We start from the raw sequence: 26,574 nt of genomic DNA on the forward strand, positions 1-26,574 counted from the left end.
TTGTCATGTTGTAGCTTTATTCAGTAGTAATATAAATGAGTTGAATCAGCAGACAGTGAGAAGCACCACTGGGCCCCACAGTGAAGGGACTCATACTTTTCACATCAGAACCCACTTGTTAAAGGTTGTTAAAACATCACTGAAGAATCTATTCAACTGAACAAAAACATCAACACAAAGCAGGAAGAAAAGGAGATGAATTACAAAAAGAATCCAAAATACATGGATGTATGTGACACACTGGTACATGACTTTTCCTTAACACTGAATGTTTTTCTACACAGCTTTCATTTTAGTTTTACTGACAGTGTCCTATAGTCCAATGTATGATCCACATCACTGTACCTTTATTACTGCAGCTACGGTAGGTTTAGTGATCCCTCTGTATACTTTGTGACTAATTCAGCGTCACATTGCACCAAGTTTGAGATTAAAACACAAAGATACAGTGACTCACAATCAATGCAACCCATGAGTTTAGAGTTCAAAACAGAGGAATTAAAATAGTAAAAGTGATGTACCATGTGATGAAAACAATATCTACAAGTTATTCTGAAGACATGGAAGATTTCTACAGTTTGTGTGAAGACATTTCAAACAAAGACAATGTGAAAAAAATAAATACAAAGGGGTGAGGTGGGACAGCTGAGTCGATCATATGGATTGACCATTTGAATATACAACACATCTGAATGTAGTTATGGTTTCTGGTAGGAATGTGACTTAGTGTATTCAATATTCAATATTCAATATTTAATAATATGCATCTGTTAATATATTTATTACATCCTCTTTTTCTAATCACATAGTTCATTACAGATCCTCCTGGCATGGAGTTGCTTGGGAGCGGGATGAGAAAGAGAGAGACAGAGAGAGAAAGAGAGGAGGGGGGAGGGGGCACATAAGTTACTATGGGAGTTTGCAGGAGTGGGGTGGGGATGGGGGTTTAGCAGGAGACCTCCATGGTCTGGGGTCCGGCCTGGTTGTCCAGGCCCCCGGTGGCGCTTCCCTCCAGCAGGCTGTTGAGGTTGTTGCGGCTACGACTGCTGTCCATGGAGGTGATGCTGGAGGAGGAGGTGGTGCGCGAGCGAGCCAGACGAGTCATTCCTGCTGACGGCACTGAAAAAGAGAGACAGGCATTAATATTCCAGTCACGCTGCGTGGAGACTCGGTGCAGTGTGGGAACATTCACATACGCAGATGCAACGACAACATACCATGCAAACAGTTCTCAAAATATATGGAAACTAATCAAATAAAAGAAATGCATCACAGAAAATTATTGCACGAGCGTCCACTGTTGAAAAGAACAGGACATGGAAACGAAATAAAGCATCTGCAATCCAACTGAACTGAAGCAACAGCAGCAGGTCATGCAACAAAATCGGACACTGAGGACAGAATCCATGCTAAGAGGACAAACTAAACTCCTACAGAGAGATGAATGTGTGTCAAAGTATGCAGAATGATCTCACTGTGTGTAATAGTGGCTGTTTCCACCACACTGAGGAGCTGCTGCTGCTGCTGAATACCAATACGAAGCAGAGCTCTCTGGAGAATTTCTGCATATATTGACATTTTATCCACTGTGGAGTGTTAAAAGACCAGTGGGTTCAAAGCCTTTCTAGTCTGGCAGCTGCTCGAGAACCCGGTACCTGATTCGTTGCTCAGGTGACTGAGAAGAACGTAGGGAACTGTAAGCAGTGAGTAAAGAAGGAAAGAAAGAGGGAGAAAGGTTGAAAATGTAGCTCTCATGTTGCTTCATCCCACCGCAGTGTATTCTTAATTCTGTTGCAGCTCTGTAGCTGTAGAGGACATGAAGCTGATTGCTATCAACAAACAGGTAAGAAATAATAGCATGTGTGCAAACTACAATCTTGATTTCTGGTATTTTTCTGGCAATTTCTCATGTGCATTTCACACTGTGGCGATGTGTTAATGAGGGAAAAGCAGCTTTCACAAACACGCTGAGGTGTTAAGATTTATTTTCCACACTTTCTCTGTGTGAAAACACTCTTTTTAATCTGTTCTAATCCTGCAGTGGCATTTACTCAACAGGGGGACTCGGTGGCCTTTACAGCAACACTGAGGCACCGGCACATCGGCTACACCCAAGGGTGCCTCCCACAGTAAAGGGTTTGGGAACAGGAGAGAGCAAAAGAGAATTAGCATTACAGAAAAACACACACAGACAGGCGTCATGTGTATGGCCAGAGCAGGCAAACCTACATTCATCACTTCATCCATCCATGAAGTCTGGTTGCAGGGTTCCTACACATCTTCCATTTCAAAATTCCAGACTTTTTTTTTTTTTTAGACTTCTCTGTAGATTTTTTCAGATAATATTTGACATCTAGTAGAAATAGCTAAATGTTTGTAAGTAAATGGGTTTAAAATCCAACTGTTAACATGTATGTTACATTCTGACTATGTGTGTTATTATGTTGCCAAATAATTGCCAGAAAAAAAAGACAGTTTGTTTACTTTTCTGACAGCTACATCACATCATAATGTTCTGACAAATATTTGGTCATTTGTGATGTTATGAATTAGGGGTGAGCAGTACACCAGTCACATCACCGTCACTGGTGTCACATACACCCATGACATCGATTTTGCAATACTGTTGTTGAGAAATATACTATACTTGTAGAACTGGAGTTACACCAGTAACTGCTATTTTTTCTAATGCCAACTCCAGTATATATGCAGACCATTTTACTTTGGACTGTTTTCTTAATGAGGGCAAGTAAAAAGCAAGCTTCACTTCAAAATTGAAACTCAAGGATCAAACTTGGAAGCTTCAATTTATATTGTTTTTATTGTGCTTTACTGTTTATTTTGCAGGTTAACTGGTTGTACCTGGCGTTAGAGTGTTAGGGGTCTGTGGCTAACATCTGTTGTACTCCCACATACCGGGACAATGTTGGACTAATGTAATGAACTATCAAGAGAAAATATGTGAGCTTTGAGACACATTTGCAGCCAGTTAAATAATGTGGTTGATGTGGGACATCATGTTTCTTTTTGTGGAAGTTCATATTGCAACACAAGCTCAGCTGATTTTATTGTTACACTAAAGCCTCCTCAGCTGCACTGTGTGTGTCTGTTGCTGCCACATATAAAAACTGCTGACAGACCTGCCCCGTGGTACACTGACTTATATTCATATACTACTGGTTATCTGCCAAATAAATGCTGTTGAGATGCCTAATCCAGCCTTTGTCTAACTCCAAGAGTTGATGCATCACATTACGTTTACTAGTTAATCTACATTATGGGGCAGCTACCCCTCTTGAAACATGTAGGCCTAAACCTCATTTCCATTCCTATTTGGAGCCAATAAACACATCTGTTTTTTTTAAAAAATCTTTTTTCTTTCATAAGCTACATTGCTTTACATCGCTAAAAAGAGATAGAATCATGCTTTAAGTATGCCCTACTAAGTATTTAATTTCAACACCACCAATGCAAAATAAAATAAAATAAAACAAAATTAAATAAATAAATAAATTTTAAATTCATATCAGCCACCCCTACTATGTAAATATACAATTCAAAAATATTGACACATTTTCTTTCAGATTAATTTGGTTGTTGCTGTCAGGACAGTCGGTACATTTATAGCACACTTGGGGCAGAGCTGGCTTATTTTTCAAGAGACAAACTCAAGCTCACTCTGGCTTGCGCTCTCTCACAAAGGACACTTTTTCACCAAATAAATTGTGGTTCTTGAACTGGTTCTGTTCAAGATCCTTGGAACCTTGGTGAACCTGCCTTCATTTCCACTAGTTTTGAGCACAACCATTACAATCAATGATATCATCAACAGAGTCCGTTGGAAAACACAGAACAACCTACAGAATATGACACGCCCACTTTGGTTCCCAAGAAAAAAACTGACAATTTTTGGTTCCAGCTGGGAACCAACTTTCCGAACCAGTTCATTTTTAGAGGAAATGTTTAGAACGGTTCAAAATTTGGTTCTTGAACCAGAATGGGGTTGGTCCCATTTTGGTGGAAAAGGGCCCACATTGGTAAACATACTGTTTGCACTGGCTGGTTGCTCCAATGTCATGAAAAAGACTTATTTATTTATTATGACAGTATTTTAAAAATTCCTAATTTTATATTTCAGAAAACAGAATAGGGTCAAAAGTCTGGAAACACACATAATTTTCCATGCTCTTCTTTCTTTCATTGCATACTTGATGATAATTTTTGCAACACTATTTTCATTTTCACCCAAAATAAATAAATAAATAAATAAATAAATAAATAAATAAATAAATAAATAAATAAATATATGTATATATATATATATGTATATATATATATATACATATATATATATATATATATATATATATATATATATATATATATATATATATATATATATATATATATATATATATAATGATGATGTGACATTTATTGAGGTCTGCACAAAACAAACATGTTTTCCTAAATCTGGAGAAGTCATTTATGCAGCACTACAGTACTTCATTATAATGCTGTTTTGTATTAAATTTTTCCTTTATCAAAAAAGTGCAGCTTCTGCGATTTGAATGTTGCACATGGCCATATTCTGATTTTGGAAATATTCCAATTAACTCTGTACCCTTACTTAAATCAAATTCCATACTTTTCTATACTGCGTAGGAACCCCCTGGTTCGTGCACTGCAAGTCAGTATTTTTCTTTGCAGATGAATGACTGTAAAAACCTGAAGGCCTGTTTAAGTATGCACTTTGAGTGTCTCTAGAAAGAGACTGCATCATTAAACAGTTGTGGACAGAAAAGAAAAGCACACCAGGGAAAGAAAAAAAAACAGAGGGTATTTTTTGACGCCCACTTCGAACTGAACAGGAAGTGAATTGCTGTTCAGCACAACTCGAGTGCCACTGTCATTTCAGTCATGCTAGAAGCACTTACACCTCACCTACTGAGGGTTGTGGGGGCCACACACTGCAAAGAGCAGAGAGGAAATGGCGTTAGCATTCACCCAGCCGCTTGGGCTGCCTCTTCGTGACCAGGATGACAAAAAACTGTGTCTTTTCATGCACTGTTGGCTGCAGTCCAAACCCCATCGGCAGGGGTGCTTCAGCAACAGGCTCACTGCAGACAGCAGTGAAAACAATTCTCATTTAAGTAACTTTTGTCATTGCACTCACGTCAACAGGAAATTCAGTGAAGAGCACACCTTTACCACAACCACGTCAGCTCAGCAAGTAAACAACTCTCGGACATTCAGAGTCAGCCAGTTTGAACCAGTATCATTTTATATTTTGATGTTTTTTTTTGTTTTTTTTTTATCACTGACCACAAGAAGCAAACGACAAGTGAGCATGATTACTTACTGTAGCCCATTCCCTGTACAAAGTACTTGAAGGCCTCAGCAAGTTTCCCTGGCTGTGAACAGATGAAAGATTAAAGTTAAAAGATAATTTAGACAAGAAATCTGCTAGAAAACATGGATGTGTGTCTCCACAAACAAAAAAACCCACCTGCACTACTTGGGGCAAGCCTCCACAATCAGCCATCTAAGAGAAAATGAACAGTCTCATTAACAAATTCTTTACAGAGTCAAAATTTGAATATTTTATTCATTCATTCAACAAGTGTATTACAAAAAGCTTCACCTTTAGCAGTGTGGTCTTGGTTGGATTTAACCTGGAATTGCACTCCACCTGAAACAAAAATGAGAAGTTCATACTGAACTTAACTGCAAACTTTTCAAACAGCTTCTTAGGTTACAGAGATGATGAACTCACCACAGCTTCAACGGCAGGTGATGTGTCACCAACCACCAGCAACGCAGGGCACCTAGACAGGAAAAAGATGAGCTGTATATTATATATATAATTATATATATAATATTCTCAAAACTGTGCACTCAGACAGATGTTTATTTGTATCATCTCTAAACCTACGTTAGTGTGTTGACTGTGTCCTCATTCAGACCTACAATTGGCCTTTCGATCTCCAGGTCCCGACGGCTGGTGCAGGGATACAGATTATGAGTTAGTGGAGTGATCTGGCTACAATGTCAGGTGACTTGGCAAGAAATCCTAATTTCCTGTACAGCTCATAATTTAATATTATACCCTTGTTTGTGTTTAGGTCTGGCTAACTGCAAGGTCTGATACTGGAAGAAGAATTTCCCTTATCTGTACCAACAAATGTTAGAAACTGCTTACAAAAAATGTTAAAGTGATAGTTCAGAATATTTGAAGTGGGGTTGTATAAGGTATTTATTGAGAGTCAATGTATTACCTACAGTAGATGGCAGTCAGCACATCCCCAGTTTGGAGAAGCAGAGAGGAGTACCAGTATTTTCCAATGGGAAACTGCTGTGATTTTGGATAAGCCAAAATCAACCAGACACCTTTGGCAAAGTCAGGAATTTTACATTGCAGAACACCAAGCTGTTGATCACCTGTTGCCTTGATCTGTTATTTAATTTGTGTTATTGTGAGACTTCAGTGTCAGGATAGTTTGAATTCACAGGCGTCACTCAATAAGACAAAACAAACTAACCAAGTGAGGCAGGAGTAGACTGACAACTCCTTTTTTTCTTTTTTCTTTTTTTTCTTTAGGAATGTAATTGCTTAGGAGAAAGCAATATTTGGCTTACATAATGACAGTCTCCCGTTGGAAAAAGCTGTCTAATGGTAATGTAAAGGAGTGACAATATTTTAAGTATAGCATATACTTAAACTGGTATTGATATTTTGAAGTAGCTAAAATACATTTTGTTGCTGACCCTGTCCACAGCCCTACATTGCTTAGCTTCCTACACCAGTAGTCCTACTGCTTTTCCAAACTGGAGTAATTGCAACCGCTACTGTACACTGGCTATCGATAAGTACCTCATGAAAGCCCACTACATATAATCTGAGCTATCCCTTTAATGCATACTGTATACAAATGTGTTGCATCATACTATTGGTAGGAGCCACAGAAGAGGGCCAGGTTGTCCTGGTTGATGTCTTGGGCAATGTGGAGGCGGTAGGTCTGGATCAGCTCCTGGTTCTCTGTCAGCTCATCCTGGTAAAAAGAACAGAGTGAAAAAAAAATGAGAAAGATGTTTTGAGCCATAAAGAACTAGAGTGAAATAAAGAGGCACATCCCATCTAAAGTACATGAAAGTAATGTGTACTAAATGTACAGGGAGATTTTTAAATTTGCATTAGCCATCCAAACAAGCTGTGGGATTTATATGCTCAGTTCAGTTAAGCTTCAGCACCGTCAGGTATTAAACTGAGTCTGTACTCCATATGTCACAGTCTAGCAGTCTGCATATGCAGGAGGACAGAAGGAGAATAATTAGTAAATGACTGCTTTATGAGGTAAAGGTATCGAGGGAAATCAAGAAAAGCCTCCTGAGGTTCAGTTACTGTTTCACACTGTCAATGAAAAAGGTCAACATGAAGAAAAAAAAGCAGAGGGTGAGTAATGTACTGCAAAAAGGACTCACGGTGCTGAAGTGGTGAGCCATGACGATATCCACTAAATTACTGGTCCATCCAGACAGCTGCAGACAAGAGGAGAGACATCCAGTTATGACTAACAGTTTACTTCAGAATCTTATGGTTATGGCTGTATAACTATGCCTGTGTCTGTATATATATTTGACTTTGACATTTAAAAAATGAGGCAATTATACAGAGAAGCCAAGTTTAAGTTTTAGAAATCGTGACGGATGTGGCATCCTGGCGACATATAGTAGCAATTAAGATGCATACCATTATAAATGCAACCTTAGTGGCTTGATTCAAGCCATGCAGCTCTGATCAACGTCACACTCTCTGTCTCTCATTTCCTGTCTCATCACTACTGTCACTATCCAATAATCTTTTATATACTTTTGCTATCTTGAGCCAAATAATAACATGAGAACAGATAAAGTGTGTTGTTTTTAATCCATATGGTACAAAACTTATATAAAGGTCTGCCTGACTCCATGAATGTGTACAGTACCCACAGCAGTGTTCACAGTATTAAATTACTGTAGTACACTACAATGCTGTGACTCAGCTTGTGTCCTGTACTTAAAGCAAATTAGTCCACTCCAAATGAAACAAATCTAAATGAATTAACATGAGAAGTGCTCTGACAAGTTAGTCCAGTAAAATCTGAGTTTTGATTAACTTTGAAGTGCCTTTAACCCAAAAACTGCAGCCAAACAACAAAGGATCACAGCCCTTGTTGGTGCCATTAAAGGTGCAGTAAGTGATTGTGGAGAAAGGAAGTTCATTGTTCAGTCTCATTCCCAGGTCATCAATTACTGATGCTTTGGGTTGGGAAGCACCAATCGAAAGCATTGGTACTTGACAACCTGGGAATGAGAACCATGTCATTTCTTAAGCCTGAAAACAGAGCCGAGAGGAGGAGCAGAAGTCTAGCTTTGTCTCAGACCACTTCAGTTATAATATACTGAAAGATTACTGTGGGTTTTTTGCCAGATAACACCAAAAATAAACTGCCTGCCCCAGCTTTAACTCCAACACTTCTAGCCAGGGAAAAAAAATGTATGTTTTAACTTTTTCTAAGTATATCAATGGTATAAACGGTGGCTGGGTAATAGTAATCTTATTTACTTCTTCCATCATATAAAATAGACTAGAATAAAGTGCATGGACTAAATAACATAAAATGGTAAGCTTAAAATAATAATTAGGGTAGAGAGGATCAAGGAGAGTGGTTGAACTGCAAAATGCATTCATTAATAACAACCTAACAAAAAGGCTTAAAAGGCTGGAAACTGAACTGAAATGGCTTATTAATGATTTAAGCAGTAGCTCTGTGTTGCAGAGCATACGGACCACAGAGGACCTTCTAGGTTCATGATGCAATGACAATACTGACCTTTGAAGCTGCCCAGTCAATCCAGCCTTCAGCACATGGGTCGACATTGATCAGAACGAGCCCCTCGACCAGGGTGGGGTTGTTCAGCTGTGAAGGAACAGACACATGTCAGTGCCAACTCAAAGGTGTAACTGTATGAGCATGGGTGCCATCTTTCGGGTGCTGTGGTGTTCTTACAGTTCTCAGTTTTCACTTTTGTGCACACCTAGTGTGGTTTAGTCTTGACAAGATTCAGTGATCCAGGCAACTAAATCAGTGATTTTCAGATGCATTCATTATAATATTTATTTATTTTTTAAATTCTTAATTATGAAATGCTTCATAGTTCAACAAAAAATATTTAATTGTTTAAATTGAAAACAGTTCATAGATTCCATTCTAGTATAATATTTTCTATAACTCTTGATAAATATTTATAAATATATGAATCTTCCTCCCGCCAGTCAAGTACATGTCATCCATTAGTGGTAGGAACTGGGTCTCTCTACATTTCTTTTGTGTTGTTCTTTCACCATGTATGCATGTAGAAAAATGTGCAAAAAGTAGGTTATGTCAAGGGACATACATGAGAAGGTTCCTGGTATATTTCATATCTTGTAAGGGGTCCTTGGCTGAGAAAAAAGATGAGAACCTCTGAACTAAAGGAATTGTTCTCTGCATAGCAATAACTTCACAACGAGAGAATGAAGTTCATAATTTTTGCCCAAGGTTGTATGTATTCCCTCAGCAGTGAAGATACAGGATCAAACCGCTGCAGTTTTCTCTAACATGATGAAAAGTGAAGCACGCTGTGTGTTTAAATGAAGACATTAAACAATGGATGAAATTCTCGGTTTCTAAATTAAGGGGTGCAGTTTTGGAATAGCCTGAAGACAGAGAAGGGATGTCTGGGGAAATCTAAGATCCATCTCGCTCAGTGCTGAGGGAATACTGCGGATGCTGCTTTCAACACGATGCAAATGCAATGCAGCAACAGCTGCTATAAATCTATCAAGGGTAAACACATTTTGTTCCAAGGCAGTTAAAGAAAATGCATTTCAGAATCAATTTTCTTCATTAATTCTAAACAAGAGCAGGCTCTCTCTCTAATCCCAACACCTTCCCTTTTTACCCCCTGACCACCATCCTCTCTTTTCATTATTCATCTTTCAGCGCTCCCTCGCTCCTCTCTGTCACTTCTAGCTCTTTCTGCTCTATTGTACACAGATCATGCTTATTTTAGCTTCGTTGCGTTCAGTGTGGAAACAAGATGAAAGCAACTGAAAAGGAGAGAATCACCAAGGTGATTCATCATCTGGAGAATGGCAGCATATGCAGCAGACTGTGGAGAAACCTTATGCCCTGTGTGGGCTGGATGGGAGGCTTTAATGTTCAGTAATGTAACAAGCTGTGTGGCCTGAAAAGCTTCAATTATTGCAGGCGAGACATAGAGGACACACACAAAAAAAATACTTTGTGGGGGGAATAACATCAGAAAAATAAAGAGTTGAAAGTGTAGACACTCTGGTCCTGATGAGGACTCACTGCAAAACGGGTGAGGATGTACGCTCCTGCTCCCACGCCAATGCCGATCACGCTGTTGACCCTGCAGAGAAATCACCGGTTACTATGGGACTGGAGATGAACTGTCAATTTATGCACATTATCATTGATCAGCTATCGACACTCACTTGAGCTGAGTCATTACAGATGGCAGCATTTCAGCCAACTCGTCCATGGTTGGGTAGCGATAACTGGAGATGAAACACATGTATGGTTGTTTGAATTAATCAGAAAAACTGCGTTTATCATATCCATGAATGTTCTTATTCATCCGGGTCATTGTAATCTCAAAAAAAGATTAAATCAAAGGCAACTGGACTTGTTTTTATGTCTTTGAAGCTTCATCAGTTCGTGCCTAGTCTGAGTTAGTCTGACAGGCATGAACTGATGAAGCTTCTTGGATGAGAGGCAAAACGTCTTCAAAGAGATCCAGAGAGTCCAGTTGCCTTCGATTTAAGCTTTTCTTGAGATAGTGTGTTCATAAATTTAAACACTCAAACACTTTTCAGCTAATTGGCTGGACCATGAATGTGCCTCCATTAGTAAATGAACTACTGGTCCACTTTACATTCAAACGAAATGAACTGAATGCGGCACAGAAAATAAATGTGTTCCCATTCATCAGTGCATGTAAAGCCAGTCTGACACCCACCCACTAGGGAAGGGAGGTGCACCCTCCTGCTGGCCAGGCGCGTCCACGTGCACCACGGCAAAGTGCTGCGTGATCTCCTGCATGTCCTCATAGTTGAAAAGAGTGTTGAAGCACGACTTGTCTAGAAAGTTGCAAACAGAGTTTGTGAGAGTTCAGGAGTTTAAAGTCTGTCTGGGACCTCAGTGTGACCATCAGGTGCAGATGCTAAATTAAAACAGTCTCATCACGTCCAGGACATTGTGCATTGATGAGTCTATTTTTGGCTGACTTACGGTTGAGGCCGATGTCGTGATAGGTGAGGATGACGGGTCTGTTGCCCTTGGGAACACCTCTCATTGTCACATGGAGAACGCCATGGGGAGTCTCAATGTCATGCTCCTGCAGGCAGGGAGAAGACAAGAGTGTTCAGGACAGATGAAACAATATATGGTGTATGTAAAAAGTCTGCACACAAGACTTAATATTCAACAACTTTGATGACATATTTGTCTGTGGCATGGCCACTGTTGTCACATGTAAAGCAAAAAAGATGTTTCAATACCTTTTTTCATTCCTAATACTGACTCTAATATCTTTTCAGCAAATGATGAATACCAGTCCTTACCAACATTACTTTGCCATCCTGGCAGAAAAAGGCATACAGGACGCTGCTGCAGAGTTGCAGGGTCCTGCTTTATGCTTTATGTATTCAATCGGGGTTATTTTCCAATACTTGTACAGAAACAATTCTAATTTAAAGGAGAATTCTGACTGAAAAAAACAATGATTCTGTGTTTGCAGCTAAAGCCTTATATAGGTCTTACCTCAGAACTACAGAATCATCCAAAAACTATTAAAGACAAATAAAAGAGTCATACTGCTACATTTGCCTTCATTATGATGAACTAGCAACATATAGAACAATATCCTCCAGCACGCTCAGTAACTTCTGCACAACATATCATTAGAGGCATAGAAAATGCAGACTAGAGTTCAGGTGGACTAGCGGTTTACTAATATGGGTTTTTCGATGGCTGATGCCTATATTTCAAAATGTGATGTGGTATTTGAGAGAAAGTGGAATACATTATATCAGAAGTGATGTCATTCAACTGCATTACTCTATACATTATAACATAATATATATTTAATGTTAGTCAATAACGGCTTTGGATTAGATTTGTTGTCATTCAGGACAAATGTGTTAAATTTTAGAAAAGATGCTAGTGACTGAGGACTTTTGAGCAAAGGTTCAGCCTATAGCAGAACAGTGACAGTTTTAATACATGGTTTCACACTAAATTTTTCACCACCTTCTCAGAATTCACAAGGGTGAAGACTAATGTCATTCCACAACTGCCACTCTGACAAGGCTGTCTGCTGATGCGTCTACAGACACTTTCTGTCCATTATCTTTGAGCAGCAATTGGCTGATGTCGATTATCTTAAAATGCCAGATAATCGGCCAGATTAATCAGCTGACCGATTAACCAGTCTATCACTTATGCAGCCATAGATTTGTGTCAAAATTGTTAGTATTATTGTTGTTGTGCTGTCCATGTTATTTGAAATTACAGAATATCATCAAATGGAAATGAATCAATGGCTCTTCTAAGTATTTTTAATCATTTCTAAACCATAATGGAGTTCTTTGGCATGGAGGCACAAGCTATAGCACATAAAGCTGTGGCTACACAGGAAATATTAATCAGTAATATACATTAATTTTAGTGTTGTTTTATTCACAGGAAGCTTTATGCTTTAAGCAGTGGAATATTAATTATGCGGTGTGTGGGCTTTTTCACTTTATATGAACATTATCTCAGCCACGCACAAAGCAGGTTATCCATGTGAATCCCACAACAGACATAAAGTTACAATTTCAGTTTAATAAAGTGTTTATGCCATACTGACTGATAAACTAGACACATATGAACAAGGGAAGTGAAAAAAATGCAATCTACATCAACGCTTGAACAGAGATTTAACACAGTGATGATTTCATTCACAAAAATTTGATACAGGAGACACATACGGACACATACATAAGCAAACACACAGCGACTAACACAACATTTGGGCTCTATCTCAAATTGCGGATGCAGAGCATGCACCTCTTCGACCACACATCCCCTGTACCCTTGGACAAACAAAGCACTGAGGGCGGTCTGGAAAGCAGTCTTTTTATCCAAGGCTCGCAGTGCTTTCACAAGTGTGACTCTGCAAAAATGAACATCTTTGCCCATTAAACCCATTAAAAAAGCTCACACCAGCTTCATCGTTTCCTTTTGAATATCTGTCTCTGTTGAACACGAGGAAGCCCCATGTCAGTACTTCACAGTGCTTTCTACAAGAACACACAAAAACTACACAATAAACGGCTTAAGGGTGATTGCAGCTGACACTCTATTTGACTGGAAGACCCTGTTATGTTACTAAGATCAATGTGGGATAGGTTAAAAGATGACACCGCAAAACCAGTAAGGAAGTGTGACATGAGTGTTAATGAGATTCGGAAAGGCTGTAGGAAGTGACATAATGGGAAGCAATAAAATATACAGGAAGTGACAATGCCAGTGTCCGGACATCCCTCAGAATCACAGCATTATTTTGCATCACACCCGCAGAAAGATACACACTTCCCAAGGTCAGGATGACGTGGTGCTGCATACAATGGTGTGCAAAGATTTAGCTACGTGTATGTGTGTGTGTGTTTGTACTGCACAGACCCTGAGCGGCGGGCGGGGCACAGCACTCGCCTGGTCTGAAGGCCCACCGGTCATCAATAATAAAGAGAGTAAGCCTTGGCGGATGAGATACAGGTTATGGCTGACAGACACAGGGGGAGCGTGACTGTGACTGTGCACACTGCTGTTTCTCCTCCAGCATTCCCACTGCAGACACTTAGCTGATGGATATGTGTCACACTGTCTCCTCAGAGGAAATGAAGGTTAATTCTCAAGGACAAGGCTGCAGTCATTTGCATCTGCAATCTGTAATGGACACAGCAACACAGGAGAGAAACTACTCATCCTGTCAGCAATGGAATGAGAGATCTTCATTTGTGTGGGTGTTGCTACAGAGATTAGCCTGTCGCACAAAACATGACAACTACTGCACACGAAAGCAACACAACGCTGACTGTGTGCGACAGTGTTATATATCTCTCTTCTGAGATGGCATGAATCCTGAAGTAACTCTCCTGCTGACAAGAAGCCTTGAACTCATCGGAGGCCTTTTCACAGATAATGGAATGATTCTGCAACCTCGGCCTCGTGGAGAGGGCAGAACAGAACAACCTGTTATAGACTAGGTAAAGGGGAGTCTCCATGCCTGTGTTGCTGCTGCAGAATTTTCGTTTTAGACAAGGACGGAGTCAAGGACACACAGCGTAGAAAGAGGGGCCTTGCTATAAGGACTGAAGCAAAAACACTTGTTCAAATGCCTCCCTTCTGTCATGTCCATGTACTGTCCATGTGCCAGAAAAAGCAGGCGTGTATGCCCCGCCTGTGATAGGAAATGAAAATGGTGACGGGAACATAGAGGGGGAAACAGAGAATGAAGATGAGATAGATAGATAGATAGAAGAAGAGACAGAGAGAGTCTAGGAGTGGATGGGAGGAAATAGAGCGTGAAAGCAAGCAGGGACAGTGTGACAGAGACAGGAGAGAAGACAGAGGGAGTCCTGTATGACTAACACAAGGGTGTGCCGTAAAACAGAAGGGGCGCAGCGCTTAAATTTATCATGCCTTTCCAGCCATGTCCTGGCACAAACAAGGGTGGAGAATCAAGGAGAAAAGGGCTGTGGAAAGGGAGTAAGGGACCTTTTATTTAACAATTTGGCTTGTGGCATAGTTTGAAAGCTGTATTGATCTCAGGGAGAGCTCATATATAACCCAAACATGTATGGATTCATGTGTATTTCAAGAAAACAGACACAGGGTGGGGCTGATAGCCTGGACAGCTGGAGGGGAAAAAGAGGGAGAGCACTGCAATGGCAGCAACCCCCTTCTCCTCATTTGTGGTGGCTAGTAGTTTGACAATGTGGATGTGTGGATGTTTAGGGGTGTTGTAGGTGAGACAGTAATACTGAGTAGGTGTTTGTACTTGAGGAGAGGTTCAGGAGGTCGTCTGGGACAAGTAGGGGGCAGCTGGATTTTGGTCCCATGAACGAAGGGAGAAAGACGTGGGGTGAGGTGAAAAAAGCAGAGCAGTATGTCATGCTGTTCTCTTCCCGCAATCCCTCCTTTATCAATCGCGCCTCCCCCTCCTCCTCCCAATTTTCCCTGCCCTGCCATGAAGGGCATCAATCACCTCTGAGAGCAGCATTACGGGGCAAGAACAGCCAGCAAATGACTTTAGTTTACACATGAGAACATATGCAGACACACATCCGTGTTCTCCAGTGGGATCATGCCACCCTGCTCTCCTTTGACACAAACACAGCCCTCCCCACCTGCCGCACATGTACAGGGCGTGTGTGTCATCAAAGCAGTGGGTTGAAACTACAAACTCAAGGTCTCTGCAGGGGAGGGAAGGAGAAGTCGCTAGAGTGGTCTCGGTGTGTTGCTGCTACATTGTACATGGGGGTGAATGACCTCCCTGCCTGTTCTCAGGGATAACAGAAGACAATGCTGCACCATCCACCATTCACCAGGCAAAACACGCATCCCTGCAGTTGTGGACAAACACTAAAGTACACAGAAACATGCACCATATTGATGGACACCCACATGCTGGCAGGCACGTACACATCCTCTGCTTGTGGCTTTTGCAGACTCAGAGACACTTGAGTAGGAACTCCACACAGGCATCTTTCATATCAACACATTAAAATGCACATTTAGACTGCACACATGGGCACTCTGTGACCTGTAGGCACGCGCGCACACACACACACACACACACACACACACTAAACAAATGATCAGCCCACACAAGCAGCTGTCCGGAGAGAAATAGCCCAAAGTCTCAGCCGTCTGCTGTAAGTGGTGACAAGAAAGCCAGGAAAGACCCCCACCAGCTTTTCCCCTTTCCAGAGCCAGCTGCTGTCACACTGCCTTTTCTGGGGAGACCGTACAACAACCTCCACCCGCCCCCCTACAGACTAATCTGAACCAGAACCCCCTGCTGCAACCACCCAGCCAGGTGTGTCAAGGCAAGATGCATTTGTCACTCACCACTCCGTTCCCAGAGCATGCAATCTGGTCCAGGTCCAGAATAGCTGACATGTTTTTCCCACGCAGGAGAGGAGTGTGTTATGCTATGTGCGAGTGTGTGCTGGTCAGCTTTGAAGATCTCCAAAAAGGAGGAGGAGGAGGAGGAGAAGGAGGAGGGAGGGAGCGCTGTTTGGTAGGAAGGGAGGGATGTAAAGGGTGAGGCGGCTAACAGCAGCAGCGAGCGGCAAGGAAGAGAGGGAGGAGAAAGACACAGCAGAGAGGGAGTGAGGAGGAGATGGGTAAATAATCTGAATGAAAGCAGATGAGGGGAGGGGTGGAGACGATGCAGAGAGAAGACAAGAAGAGAGAGACAGAGACAAGAGGTGGGAAAGAGAGCAGGAAAAAGAGACAGAGGGGGAGGAGAGTGAGACTGCAGTTTGTGCTTGGTAGTCACAGCGCGTCCATACATCCAGTCACCAGTGCATCTAATTGGACTACGGAGGGTCAGGTGGGTAGAGAGAGAGGGTGGGGCTTGGAGGAGAATGGAGGAGAGGAGGGGGTGGGATGTGTGTGTAGAAGAAGAGGGGTGATGGGGTGCAAAAGATGCAGAGAGAGGCAGTCCTGGAAAAAAATGGGCAGGCTGCTGACGTCACTCAGCGATACTGATAAAGAGAGGAGAGGAGAGGAGAGGAGAGGAGAGGAGAGGAGAGGAGAGGAGAGGGGCTGACTTTGACAGCTCGCCCTGGGCTGCATCAGCAAAATGGCTGCTCTACAATGAGATTTACCAACACTTATCTACAGATTCACTTTAACTTCTTCACCTTACTGAAATAAGAAAATATCTCAGCATTCATATCATAATCAGATCTGTTAATGACTTCTAATTGCAAAGGTGAGTCACTCTGCAGGACTAGCGTAAAATGCAACAGTCTGACACACAGCCTCCCTGCAAACGTTGGCTCATACCGCAAAATCTTCTTGTAAATCTTAGTAGTCATTTCCGTATTGATATTCAAAAGATAACCCTCATTATATTTCACAGTTGCCAGAAAATAAACCCACTAGGAGATACTATTTTTATTCACCATTCACAACCCTACATGAGAGGATCTATTTCCCCTCAACCTGCCTCTGAGTTATTTGATCCACATAGTTTATTGATCTCTCCTTTTCTACTCTCCTCTGTCTGCACAGCTGCAAGCAGGGCAGGGTGTCACGACTTTGTTGGAGACAGGCAGCTCCGTGCAGCCAATGGCACACTTCCAAAGCACAGAGTGGGTGGGATCACAAAGATGAGAGGTGTTTCATTGGTTGGTCAAGGTAGTAGTATGTTTGGTTGTGAAGCGCTGTTTCTCCTCTAAAGGTTTCCCTGTCCTAACCTACAGAGGGTGCCACTGACACACATGTAGTGTATGTACATTTCAAAAAATAAAAAGTTCATGTGCAGACTGGACATATGATGCAATAAGAGGGGAGCATATCTGATATTTTATTTCCTTTAGCAATTTATTTTCCACCGCATTAATTCTTTTTGTTCCATCTTCAGTCATTTCAAGCCAGACTGCATTCAGACTGTGACTAATAGTATGCATCATACTATCATTTATGCCAGATTATAATGCACATATGATCTTTTAGCCTCTTTTCTGTGATATTGTATTAAGGTATTTCTTGCCTTCTTTGTATTTTTGCTGTTATTGTATTGTTGTATTTATTTTCATCTGTGTTGAGGCATATACTATCCCACCTGCCTCAACTGGAAAGCCCTTTGCTCAGCTCCTGTTGTTTCTAAATGTGCCATAAACTGAATTGACTTGACATATGACTGGTCACATAAGCTCATGGAGATGATGTGTGTGACATGATCTGTACCCTTTCCTCGACAGAGCAGGTGCCTCTTGTGTCAGATAGTACGTTTCATTCTATGCCTCAGTGGGACACTGCAGTCTGAGGAGTCATTCAGCACTTGGTGATGTGCTGCTCTGCAGAGCTCTGCTCAGTGCAGAGGTTTGCAGAATTTTAAGGTTTGATTTCTACACGCCCAACTTATTAAATTCAGGAAAAACATGTTGAATCATTTTGTGTAACATCTTGTATTAAACTATCCATCACATGATGTGACATGATACACCACATGACAATTTTATCCTCTTGGTGGTGACTGAGCAACATCTGTGCAATACCCTGTGTTTCTGTGACTATAAAGCCTCTCCTTGGGACACTGAGGACAATCAAGAACAGGAAAAGCACAGCAACCAAAAAACACATTAAAACAAAACACAGCCCTTCAGCCAAACATTCAGAAGGCTTATGGCGCCCTCTGCTGCTCGTAATGAGTCAGTGACCATTTAAAAAGCCAAAGACAAGACTTGGCAGCCATTTGTCTAAGAAACAAAGAAGGCAGCTTCTTCTAGTCTTTGTGCTGAAATGGTACAAGGTCAAGAAGATCATATAAATATTCAGCCTAATAAATGATAATGAGTAGACTGTCTGGAACAAACAAAAATAATTAATAATGGTAAAAATAGACAATGAACTAAAATTGGGCTCTAGTTAATGACTATTTTCATTATTGATTAATCTGCTGATTAATTTCACAAATAAGTGATTAGTTTCTTATAGGCATGCGCATTTTGTACATTTCTCAAGACTGGTAATTGAAGACATTAACACTAGATTTTTCTAACAATTCTAGCAGCACAAGTTATTTGAAACAAATTCATGAAGCACAAACAATTTAAATGAAGGGAATAAAATAAAGGCTCTAGCTCAAAATGACTGCTCTTGTCTGCCTGTCTGACTTCAATAAATGTCTCTGCCAAATGAAATTGTGTCAAATGGGGCACAATTACTGTCATTTCTGCACTAACGAGGCAGACCAAACCAAACTGTTAGAAAACCTGTGAGCTCTGGAGAAATGGTCCACAAAACTTATGTTGTCGATTAAATCTATCCATCTATCTAAATTGGTTAAATTCTAAAATTAAATTCTTAATAAAATTTAATGATCAACCATTTATATCCCTTGTCATTTAGTCCATAAAATGCCTAGAAATTGTGAAAAATGCTCATCACAATAAGCAAATTGTTTATTTTGTCCAACCAACACCCCAAAGCCCTGAAACTCTTCATTTGGTATCACAAATGGCAAAGAAAAGCAGCAAACCCTTACAAATAAGAAGCTGGAACCAGCAAATGTTTGCCATTTTTACTGGAAAAAAATGACTGAAATTATTTAGCAATTAGCAAAATAGTTGATAATTTATTTTCTTTTGATCAACTAATTGTTTCAAATCTAAACTAAAACATTGCATGCTTTTGGATTTCTTGGAAACCATCTCAACAGCAACCATCAACCATAATCTATTTTTAAAGTGTACAGTCAGCCATTTCCACGCCCATGAAGTGTTCTCAAGTATGCACTTTAATGCACAGCAGTGTCCCATGAGTGGAGGAGGCTGACTCACACCTTCCTCCCCTCCTAACTTCTCAGTGGCGTAAGCAGGACATCATAAGGAACACGAGACTGCAGCACCACGCCCTGTTGGATCTTTTCTCTGACCTCACCTCATCACCACCACCACCTACCTCATGCAGGTGCACAGGGTTCTATACTTGCAGGGTTCTGGCATGACTGTTGCAGTACCTGTGGACTGCCTATAGTAGGAGTCATAGTAGCAGGAAGAGAGGAGAGCAGCTGGATTTGTCCTCCAGCTGCTGGAATGTCACATTGGCTGCTTAGAGTGATGGTGCAGCGGTGTGGACCCCTCCCCCACCACACATAGACTGTATTCATGGGAAAGTCTGCTGCTAATGCTTTGTACTGCATGTGGTGGTGGTAGTCAGGTACTGTGCTGTGCTGCTAAGGGTTCAACTCTGTCTACACTTGCCAAAGAAACATCAGTTTGTCATGGTCAGGCATGTTTTTGGTTTACATTTGGAGGTCAGAAGTTGGGGATTTCACCTGGGAAATGACCAGGAACTCTGACTTAAACATAGCATTTTATCAGTCCACCTCAAACCAGTCTTGTTGTACACTTGCACACAAAAATGCAGAAGGCTAAAATAGCAGTAGAATAGAATATCTTCTACTTCATATGTTTTCCACTGAAAAGAATTTCAAACAAATGCTATTAAATATAGCTTGCTGCCACAATTTATCCTTGATACTGAGCTAGCTAAATTGCTAATAAGCTAGCTAATGCTGCTTTTCTCAGAATTTCTGCCCTTATGGCTTATAAAAGAAAAGAAAACATTTTAATTTCTATGAATTCTAAAGTACAAATTCATAAAGAAAACTATACTTTCTTCCAGCCCTTTAAATTCATGTACTATTTATAATTTGACAACAGGCCCCTTTCACAGCAGACATTTTAACTTGTAATAATAATAATGATACTAATAATAATAATAATATGGAAGACAACCAAATAGCATTCATTCTAAGAATGATCAGTATGAGGATTTGTCTTAATACTTCATTGAGAACGTTACTGTGTGAGGTCAAAATGGCTGCCATGGAAATAAGGTCAAATACACTCAAGTCTACCTCAGTACCACTGAGACAAATCCTGGTACATTTTGTTCTTGAAAGTACAACTGCAGGACCTGGACTGAATCTCAAGAGGATGGGTAGAAAGAAATCACACTGAAAATATGAGTGAGTCCAGCATTTTATGAATGTTAATGTACTAGTGACAATGCAAACAGGAGAGGATGCTGGGGAGCATGCAGCATGCCTGCTCCAGCTAACGTGCTCTCCCCTGCCTGCAGCAGCTATATTTAGCACTGGTGGGATGCTGGAAGCAGCCGTGACTGCAGAAAGTGAGAGAGGGATGAAAGGTTTAACCCTTTGCAGCCACGATGCTCATGAAACACAGCAGAGTATTTGCCTGTGGGAAGTCAATCCTCATGCAAGAGGATCCTTGAGAAAAAGCCAATTGCGTAGCATAGAGGTGGAGGGCCAGCAATCCCATTCCCTCTGCAAAGAAACCACCATCAAAGAAAAAGATCTGGAACACAGCCCGCTCAAGGACAATAACCCATTTTGCTTGAACAGTAATTATCCTCATATTATCACATAAAAAGACCTGACTATGGTTGAAATGCTTACTGTGAAAAGGCAAGCATGGTTTCTGCAACGCAATCACACATTTACTGAAAGCACTGCACCTGTATACCTCTTCTTGACATTTACTGGTACAGTAAAGATCACCTACATCCATCACAATAACAAAGACAAAAGAACCATCCCTACACATATAATTTAATACTAATTTTCCTCAATTTGAAATACACACCATAATATATTTAAACAGGACACCTAGTGCCACATGAAACACAGTGTAAAGTCTGATAATGCTGTTAAAAATCTCTAGAATCAGTGCTATACCAAACCTGTCCTCTATATTTTAAACTGAAAAAAAAAAAAAAAAATACCACTCCAAAACATCCACTTCCACTTAGGTAGGGATGGATATTGGTACTCAGTACTTTTAAGGTATCAACCAAAATAACATGTACTAATTTGAATCAAAACTTGTTGAGTAAAACAACTCCTGCGTTTGATTTGTTTGGTATCCAGATCTAGAAAAAATGTCTATAGGTTTGGTATTGCTCCTCACAGCTAATCATCACAAGTATTCTTTGATTTACTGGACGTGTGACTAAAAATTGATTATTTCAAGTATGTTTCCATTCACAAGATGGGTATTGAATAAAGTAGAAAAGGCAGGCTATCAAATGAAGTACTCCACTGGTATCAGTATCACTTTAAGGGTACTGGTATTGGTACTAGTATCATACTTTTTTTAACAACATCAAACCCTACCAATTGATTTTTTCATTTTTTTGTATTTTTCTTTTAATACAGGGTTTGACTATAGAGAGTGACAAGGGCTGATATGCAATAAAGACCCAAACTGATACCATCCTCACATGAATTATTTACCAGAATAGTTCACTGATTTTTTAGATTTGTGTGAGATGTACTCATGTTTACATGGCCACCAGCATGTGTGATACCACAGTCACTCCCGAAGCCTTTGTGTTTAGAACAACAAACAAACACAATGCTAACTCCTAAATCCTCTTTATATGCATATCCCAAACCTTGCCCTTGCAACAACAAATATGACACAAATGTGACAGAGCTTTGGTTTGTCATATCAGTACAAACATGTGCCAGTATATATAAACAAATACAGTATACATTCATTCAAAACAAAGAAAACCTGAAACTAATGTTTTCGGCTCTTTTATCATTTTGATAGAAAATTCTTTGCCCCTTCCCCCACAGACACACAGATGCACTCAAAAGCACTTGACAAAAAAAGCACTCAAATGCCACCTTGAAAAGTTAATGACCAGTGTGGCGGATAGCCCTCCTTGACTTATCCTAAAAAAAAACCTACACCACCACTAGCATGTGGTGTGAGGTAAAACTGGAATCCGCCTGTGAGGAATGACGTTCACATGTAGGGCAAGCAAACAAATGGCTTCAGTTGTAGGGGTCAAAGGATGGGGCCATGTCCAAATGCCCCAACCCCCTTTCACTACATAACAGCACCTCCTCTAACCATGGGCAGAACAGTACTTAGTGTAGGAGCAGAAAGGAGCACTCACCTGGCAGTCGAAATCTTGAAAGTTGCGTGCATTCTGCAAGATAAATTAAAGAGGAGAGTTAAAATATACCATGAGCTCATAGATGCCATATTTCTATATTTAAGCCATATATTTTGTCAGAATTACATCAAAACATTTGGTCATTATGCTACAAACAATAATCATGTCAGATCAGTTTGATTTAACATTTTGGCGGCGGGATCCACGTAGAAGAGAACTATGCTCAGATTGCAGAGAACTCAGCAAGTTACAGATTTAAACTGAGCCTGGTGCAATGTCTACTGGTAACTGCTGCAATTTCTGAATATCATGGGGTGAAACTTCATTTGGCTGTTTATGGATCCTTTGGGCCAATCGATTAACACTGGGATACATAATTGTGGCAATTTTCTGATCACAGCAAGTTATGACTGCAAAACCGCATATTTTTAGGAAACAAATTCAATCAACATCATTAACACTTACGTACGCACAACATTGTATGTGAAATGAGTTTAGCTTTTAATATCATAACAACTAAATTCTTTACAAATATTATATAGGCTAAGTAATGGTGCCACATTTTTACAAAGAGTCTTCTCTTGGCTGGGACTACAGAATACATGGTTAGTGAAGCGAGAATGGGCAGCAGCAACAGAGAAGATTCTTGTGGGGATTCAGTTGTAGGCTACACCAGTAGGGTGCCTACAAATGTAGAGGCAGATGGTGGCTATAAAGCCATCCCTTTCCTCTTCTGCTGAAATAGTGGTGCAGCAGAAATCATGGGAAAAACATGTTTCTAGTCTCCATTATTCAATTACTGTAATCCGGTCAGGTGCCTAAGTATTGTAGAAAAGTGATTAAAGTACAGAAAGGAGCTAAAATTTTGAGGTCTCTTTACAAAGCACCTTCAACAAGGTCAGCTACCTCAACATGTTTTACAGGTTTTAACAAGTTTTAGTAATTAAGAATTAAGTAATCTGGCTGGTCAAAGTTACAATGCAACTGTCCTTTTGTGTTTTAGTTGTTATGTCAACTGTTGCACTAGTCAAGGAATTAATAACAGAGTTCCTACAGCTTTTTAAAGGGAAATTTCAAGCACTTTTTGAGCACTTTCAAGGCACCTAAACCAAATATTTCTAGTCTTTTGAAGCCTTTATCATCACATCTAAATTGCGATACTGGATAGAACTAAAAAAAACCACCCTGTTTTCATTTTGGTGCCCATGTCAATTAATGTACTTCCACTCCATGTCTTATATGAGACACCCAGAGGCAACAGTAAATATAATGACAGGATTGTTTCATTTCAATATTTTAAAAAAAAGTGGTTTCCAAGGGTGATTTTGTAAATCAAACATGAGATCATGTTTTAAATCAAGCATTTTTCATGAAATGTATTCAAATTCAAGGATATAGCGAATGTTGAAAACATTACAGTTAGAATTAAGCATTTTCCAAACTTTTTGGACTTAGTACAAACTCTGTAATTATTCCTTCTTGCTTTTTTCCTTTTATGTATTCTCTACTTTGAAGTTTAACTATAATCACATACATCTGTGACCTTTGCTGAAGGCCATTAAAACTGTTATGTTGTTATGGTAATCTTACTAGTGCAGACAGCACTGTTTGCTGCATCCACAATGTAATCATTGATATAATATCTGTATGGAAATCAGGATCTGTTTTCATCACTTCTACACTGGATCAGACAGAAAATGAGAGTCCTCCATCATTACTGTTATCACGTCATTATCTCTGTCTGCTTTCAAGGCTTCTGGTCTGCCTTTTTGATGAGCTGGCCACTAGGTGGAGTGAGAGGTCAGTGCCAGGATCATTCATTCAGATGATTCTTTATGATGTATATTCTCTACCCTGTCACCTCACACAGGACATCTCCCTTACGTGGCATGCAACCCTACACAGAGAAGTATCCTCTTGCTGTTAAATCTTTAGACCCCCGACTGAGGTGACGCAATTCCCTCAGACAAGATCCTTCACTACTCACTGTTCCTCTGAGGCACAATGCCCCCCTGACTGTCTGTGACAGCTGCCTGGGGGGAGAACAAAACACTCTGGTGTACCCACAGACACACCCTCTTTCTAATCAGCTAATCAGCTGTTGAGATGGAGCAGGGAAGAGGAGGAAGAGGAGGAAGGACAGAGGAGGATGGGAAGTGCTTTGATCTGCCGTTGAGTTTTTTTTCTCCTGCATACTGCCTTCTGTTTTTGCGTCGCTCGCTGGCTAGAATCTTTCAAGCTCTTAGAAATAGCTTCTCCTTTGATCTCTCTTGTACTTGCTTGACGGTCTTTTCTGACTCGGAGTATCTTACGTTATATACTCCGCTTCTCTTCTTCTCTCTTGCCTCATTCTGTCTACAACCTTTTTTTCTATTGACTTGCTCTCTCCCTTCTTTTCTTTCCCCTCTCCACAGTCGAGCCGATATGAATAATTCACTTTGATGAACGGGACTGCAGAGTGTGCATGCCTTGCGTATTAGCGTATGTATTTGCCTGCTGGGGCCATATGGGGTGCTCATTCGCTTTAAGTGTGCACTGCCTGTCTATTAAGTTTGTGTTTGCGTGGCTCTACAGTACATTTTGGTTTGGGTGCACAGTTGTGTGCCTGTTGCAGCGGCAGCTCGTCACTGTCCTGTTGTCCCCACCACAACTCACCTTGTTGGTCAGCAGCGGCTTGATCTCAGTCAGCTGTACATCCTGCAACTCATCCATCTTCCTATCTCGTCACTGTAAACCACTCTGTCAAAGGAGAAAAATAGAAAATATTCTACTCACTGATAATAAGCATCAGAAGTTAGGAAAGCAACATTGTACATTCTGAGAGCATTGCATAAGATAGCATTGCTGGCACCAATGAACATGTTCATTCAAGGCGAGGCAGATGTCACTATAAATCATGTCTGTCTTTCTTTGTACCTTTCAAAATGATGAATAAAATTCCTCAAAAGTGACAGAGGATGTCTGATTTCATCATTCAATCATTTATAGCTGAATCATTTTTGATGGTGCCTCTGTTTGCTGCAACTAACAAGCTTTTTATTATCAATTATTATTGACATTAGAGCTGTATTAAAAATATTTGCACCATGTCAACACAGAATACTCATAACATACACACACACAAACACACCAAGAGAGTGTGTTTCACTCTTAGTGTGTACATAAAATGAATTGCAGTCTGATTATTAGAGTTAGGCTAGAGATTGTTAGATTCAACAAGGGTTCAACACTAACCACTAGGGACGCGTATGATTAGTCGACTATACGATTAAACATTCACACCCACGCTAGTCGGCACCAGAAATACTAGTTGTTTAAAATATTTATCAATATTTCATTCATGCACAATGCCAGTTATCTGTTGCCTCTAAGATTTTATGCAGCCAGACGCCACTAATCGGGGCTGCAACACTGTCAGATGGCAGCCCCTCTCGTCCAGCGCGTATACCCCAATCGACCTGGCAACACCGGATGTTTATATCAGCAAAGTCGGACAGATGAATGTAGACTGTGACAAAATATATTCACTTGAAACGTGCCCACATTAAGCACATACACGAACATAAACCTGCAAGCGGAACTGCTGCTGCTGCTACTACTGCTGCTAGCACTGCTAACGTTAGCCACACTGTGTGTCAGGCTGGCAGCTAACGTTAGCTCTGGGGCCTTTACCCGCAGACACTGTGACCCTCTTCGGTCTGAGAAGGTGAAGCATTTAGTGAGTTGTTGTCATGTTTTGTACATT

At 40.5% G+C, this 26,574-nt stretch overlaps 1 protein-coding gene across 3 annotated transcripts in view; it reads right to left on the reverse strand.

The window, feature by feature from the left end:
• The window catches only part of ndrg3a (ndrg family member 3a), a 46,853-nt gene continuing 20,279 nt past the window's right edge, over positions 1-26,574 (reverse strand). Inside the window, exons 2-17 of one of the 3 annotated variants that reach the window (XM_084728450.1) lie at positions 25,485-25,568; positions 22,830-22,862; positions 11,340-11,445; positions 11,068-11,188; positions 10,544-10,606; positions 10,398-10,458; positions 8,874-8,960; positions 7,483-7,539; positions 6,949-7,052; positions 5,936-6,001; positions 5,777-5,828; positions 5,645-5,692; positions 5,510-5,545; positions 5,363-5,414; positions 1,656-1,694; positions 1-1,119 (exon numbers count right to left, since the gene is read on the reverse strand). In XM_084728450.1, the coding sequence (XP_084584576.1) occupies positions 947-1,119; positions 1,656-1,694; positions 5,363-5,414; positions 5,510-5,545; positions 5,645-5,692; positions 5,777-5,828; positions 5,936-6,001; positions 6,949-7,052; positions 7,483-7,539; positions 8,874-8,960; positions 10,398-10,458; positions 10,544-10,606; positions 11,068-11,188; positions 11,340-11,445; positions 22,830-22,862; positions 25,485-25,541 (1,155 nt within the window). In that variant the 5' untranslated portion in view covers positions 25,542-25,568 and the 3' untranslated portion in view covers positions 1-946. Of the gene's footprint in view, positions 1,120-1,655; positions 1,695-5,362; positions 5,415-5,509; positions 5,546-5,644; positions 5,693-5,776; positions 5,829-5,935; positions 6,002-6,948; positions 7,053-7,482; positions 7,540-8,873; positions 8,961-10,397; positions 10,459-10,543; positions 10,607-11,067; positions 11,189-11,339; positions 11,446-16,226; positions 16,591-22,829; positions 22,863-25,484; positions 25,569-26,574 lie in introns of those variants that run through there. The other 2 variants (XM_084728458.1, XM_084728467.1) reach the window with 2 other exon arrangements.

This window comes from Lutjanus erythropterus, chromosome 2 (genome assembly GCF_056507025.1).
Source record: "Lutjanus erythropterus isolate fLutEry1 chromosome 2, fLutEry1.hap2, whole genome shotgun sequence".
Lineage (NCBI taxonomy): Eukaryota > Metazoa > Chordata > Actinopteri > Lutjaniformes > Lutjanidae > Lutjanus > Lutjanus erythropterus.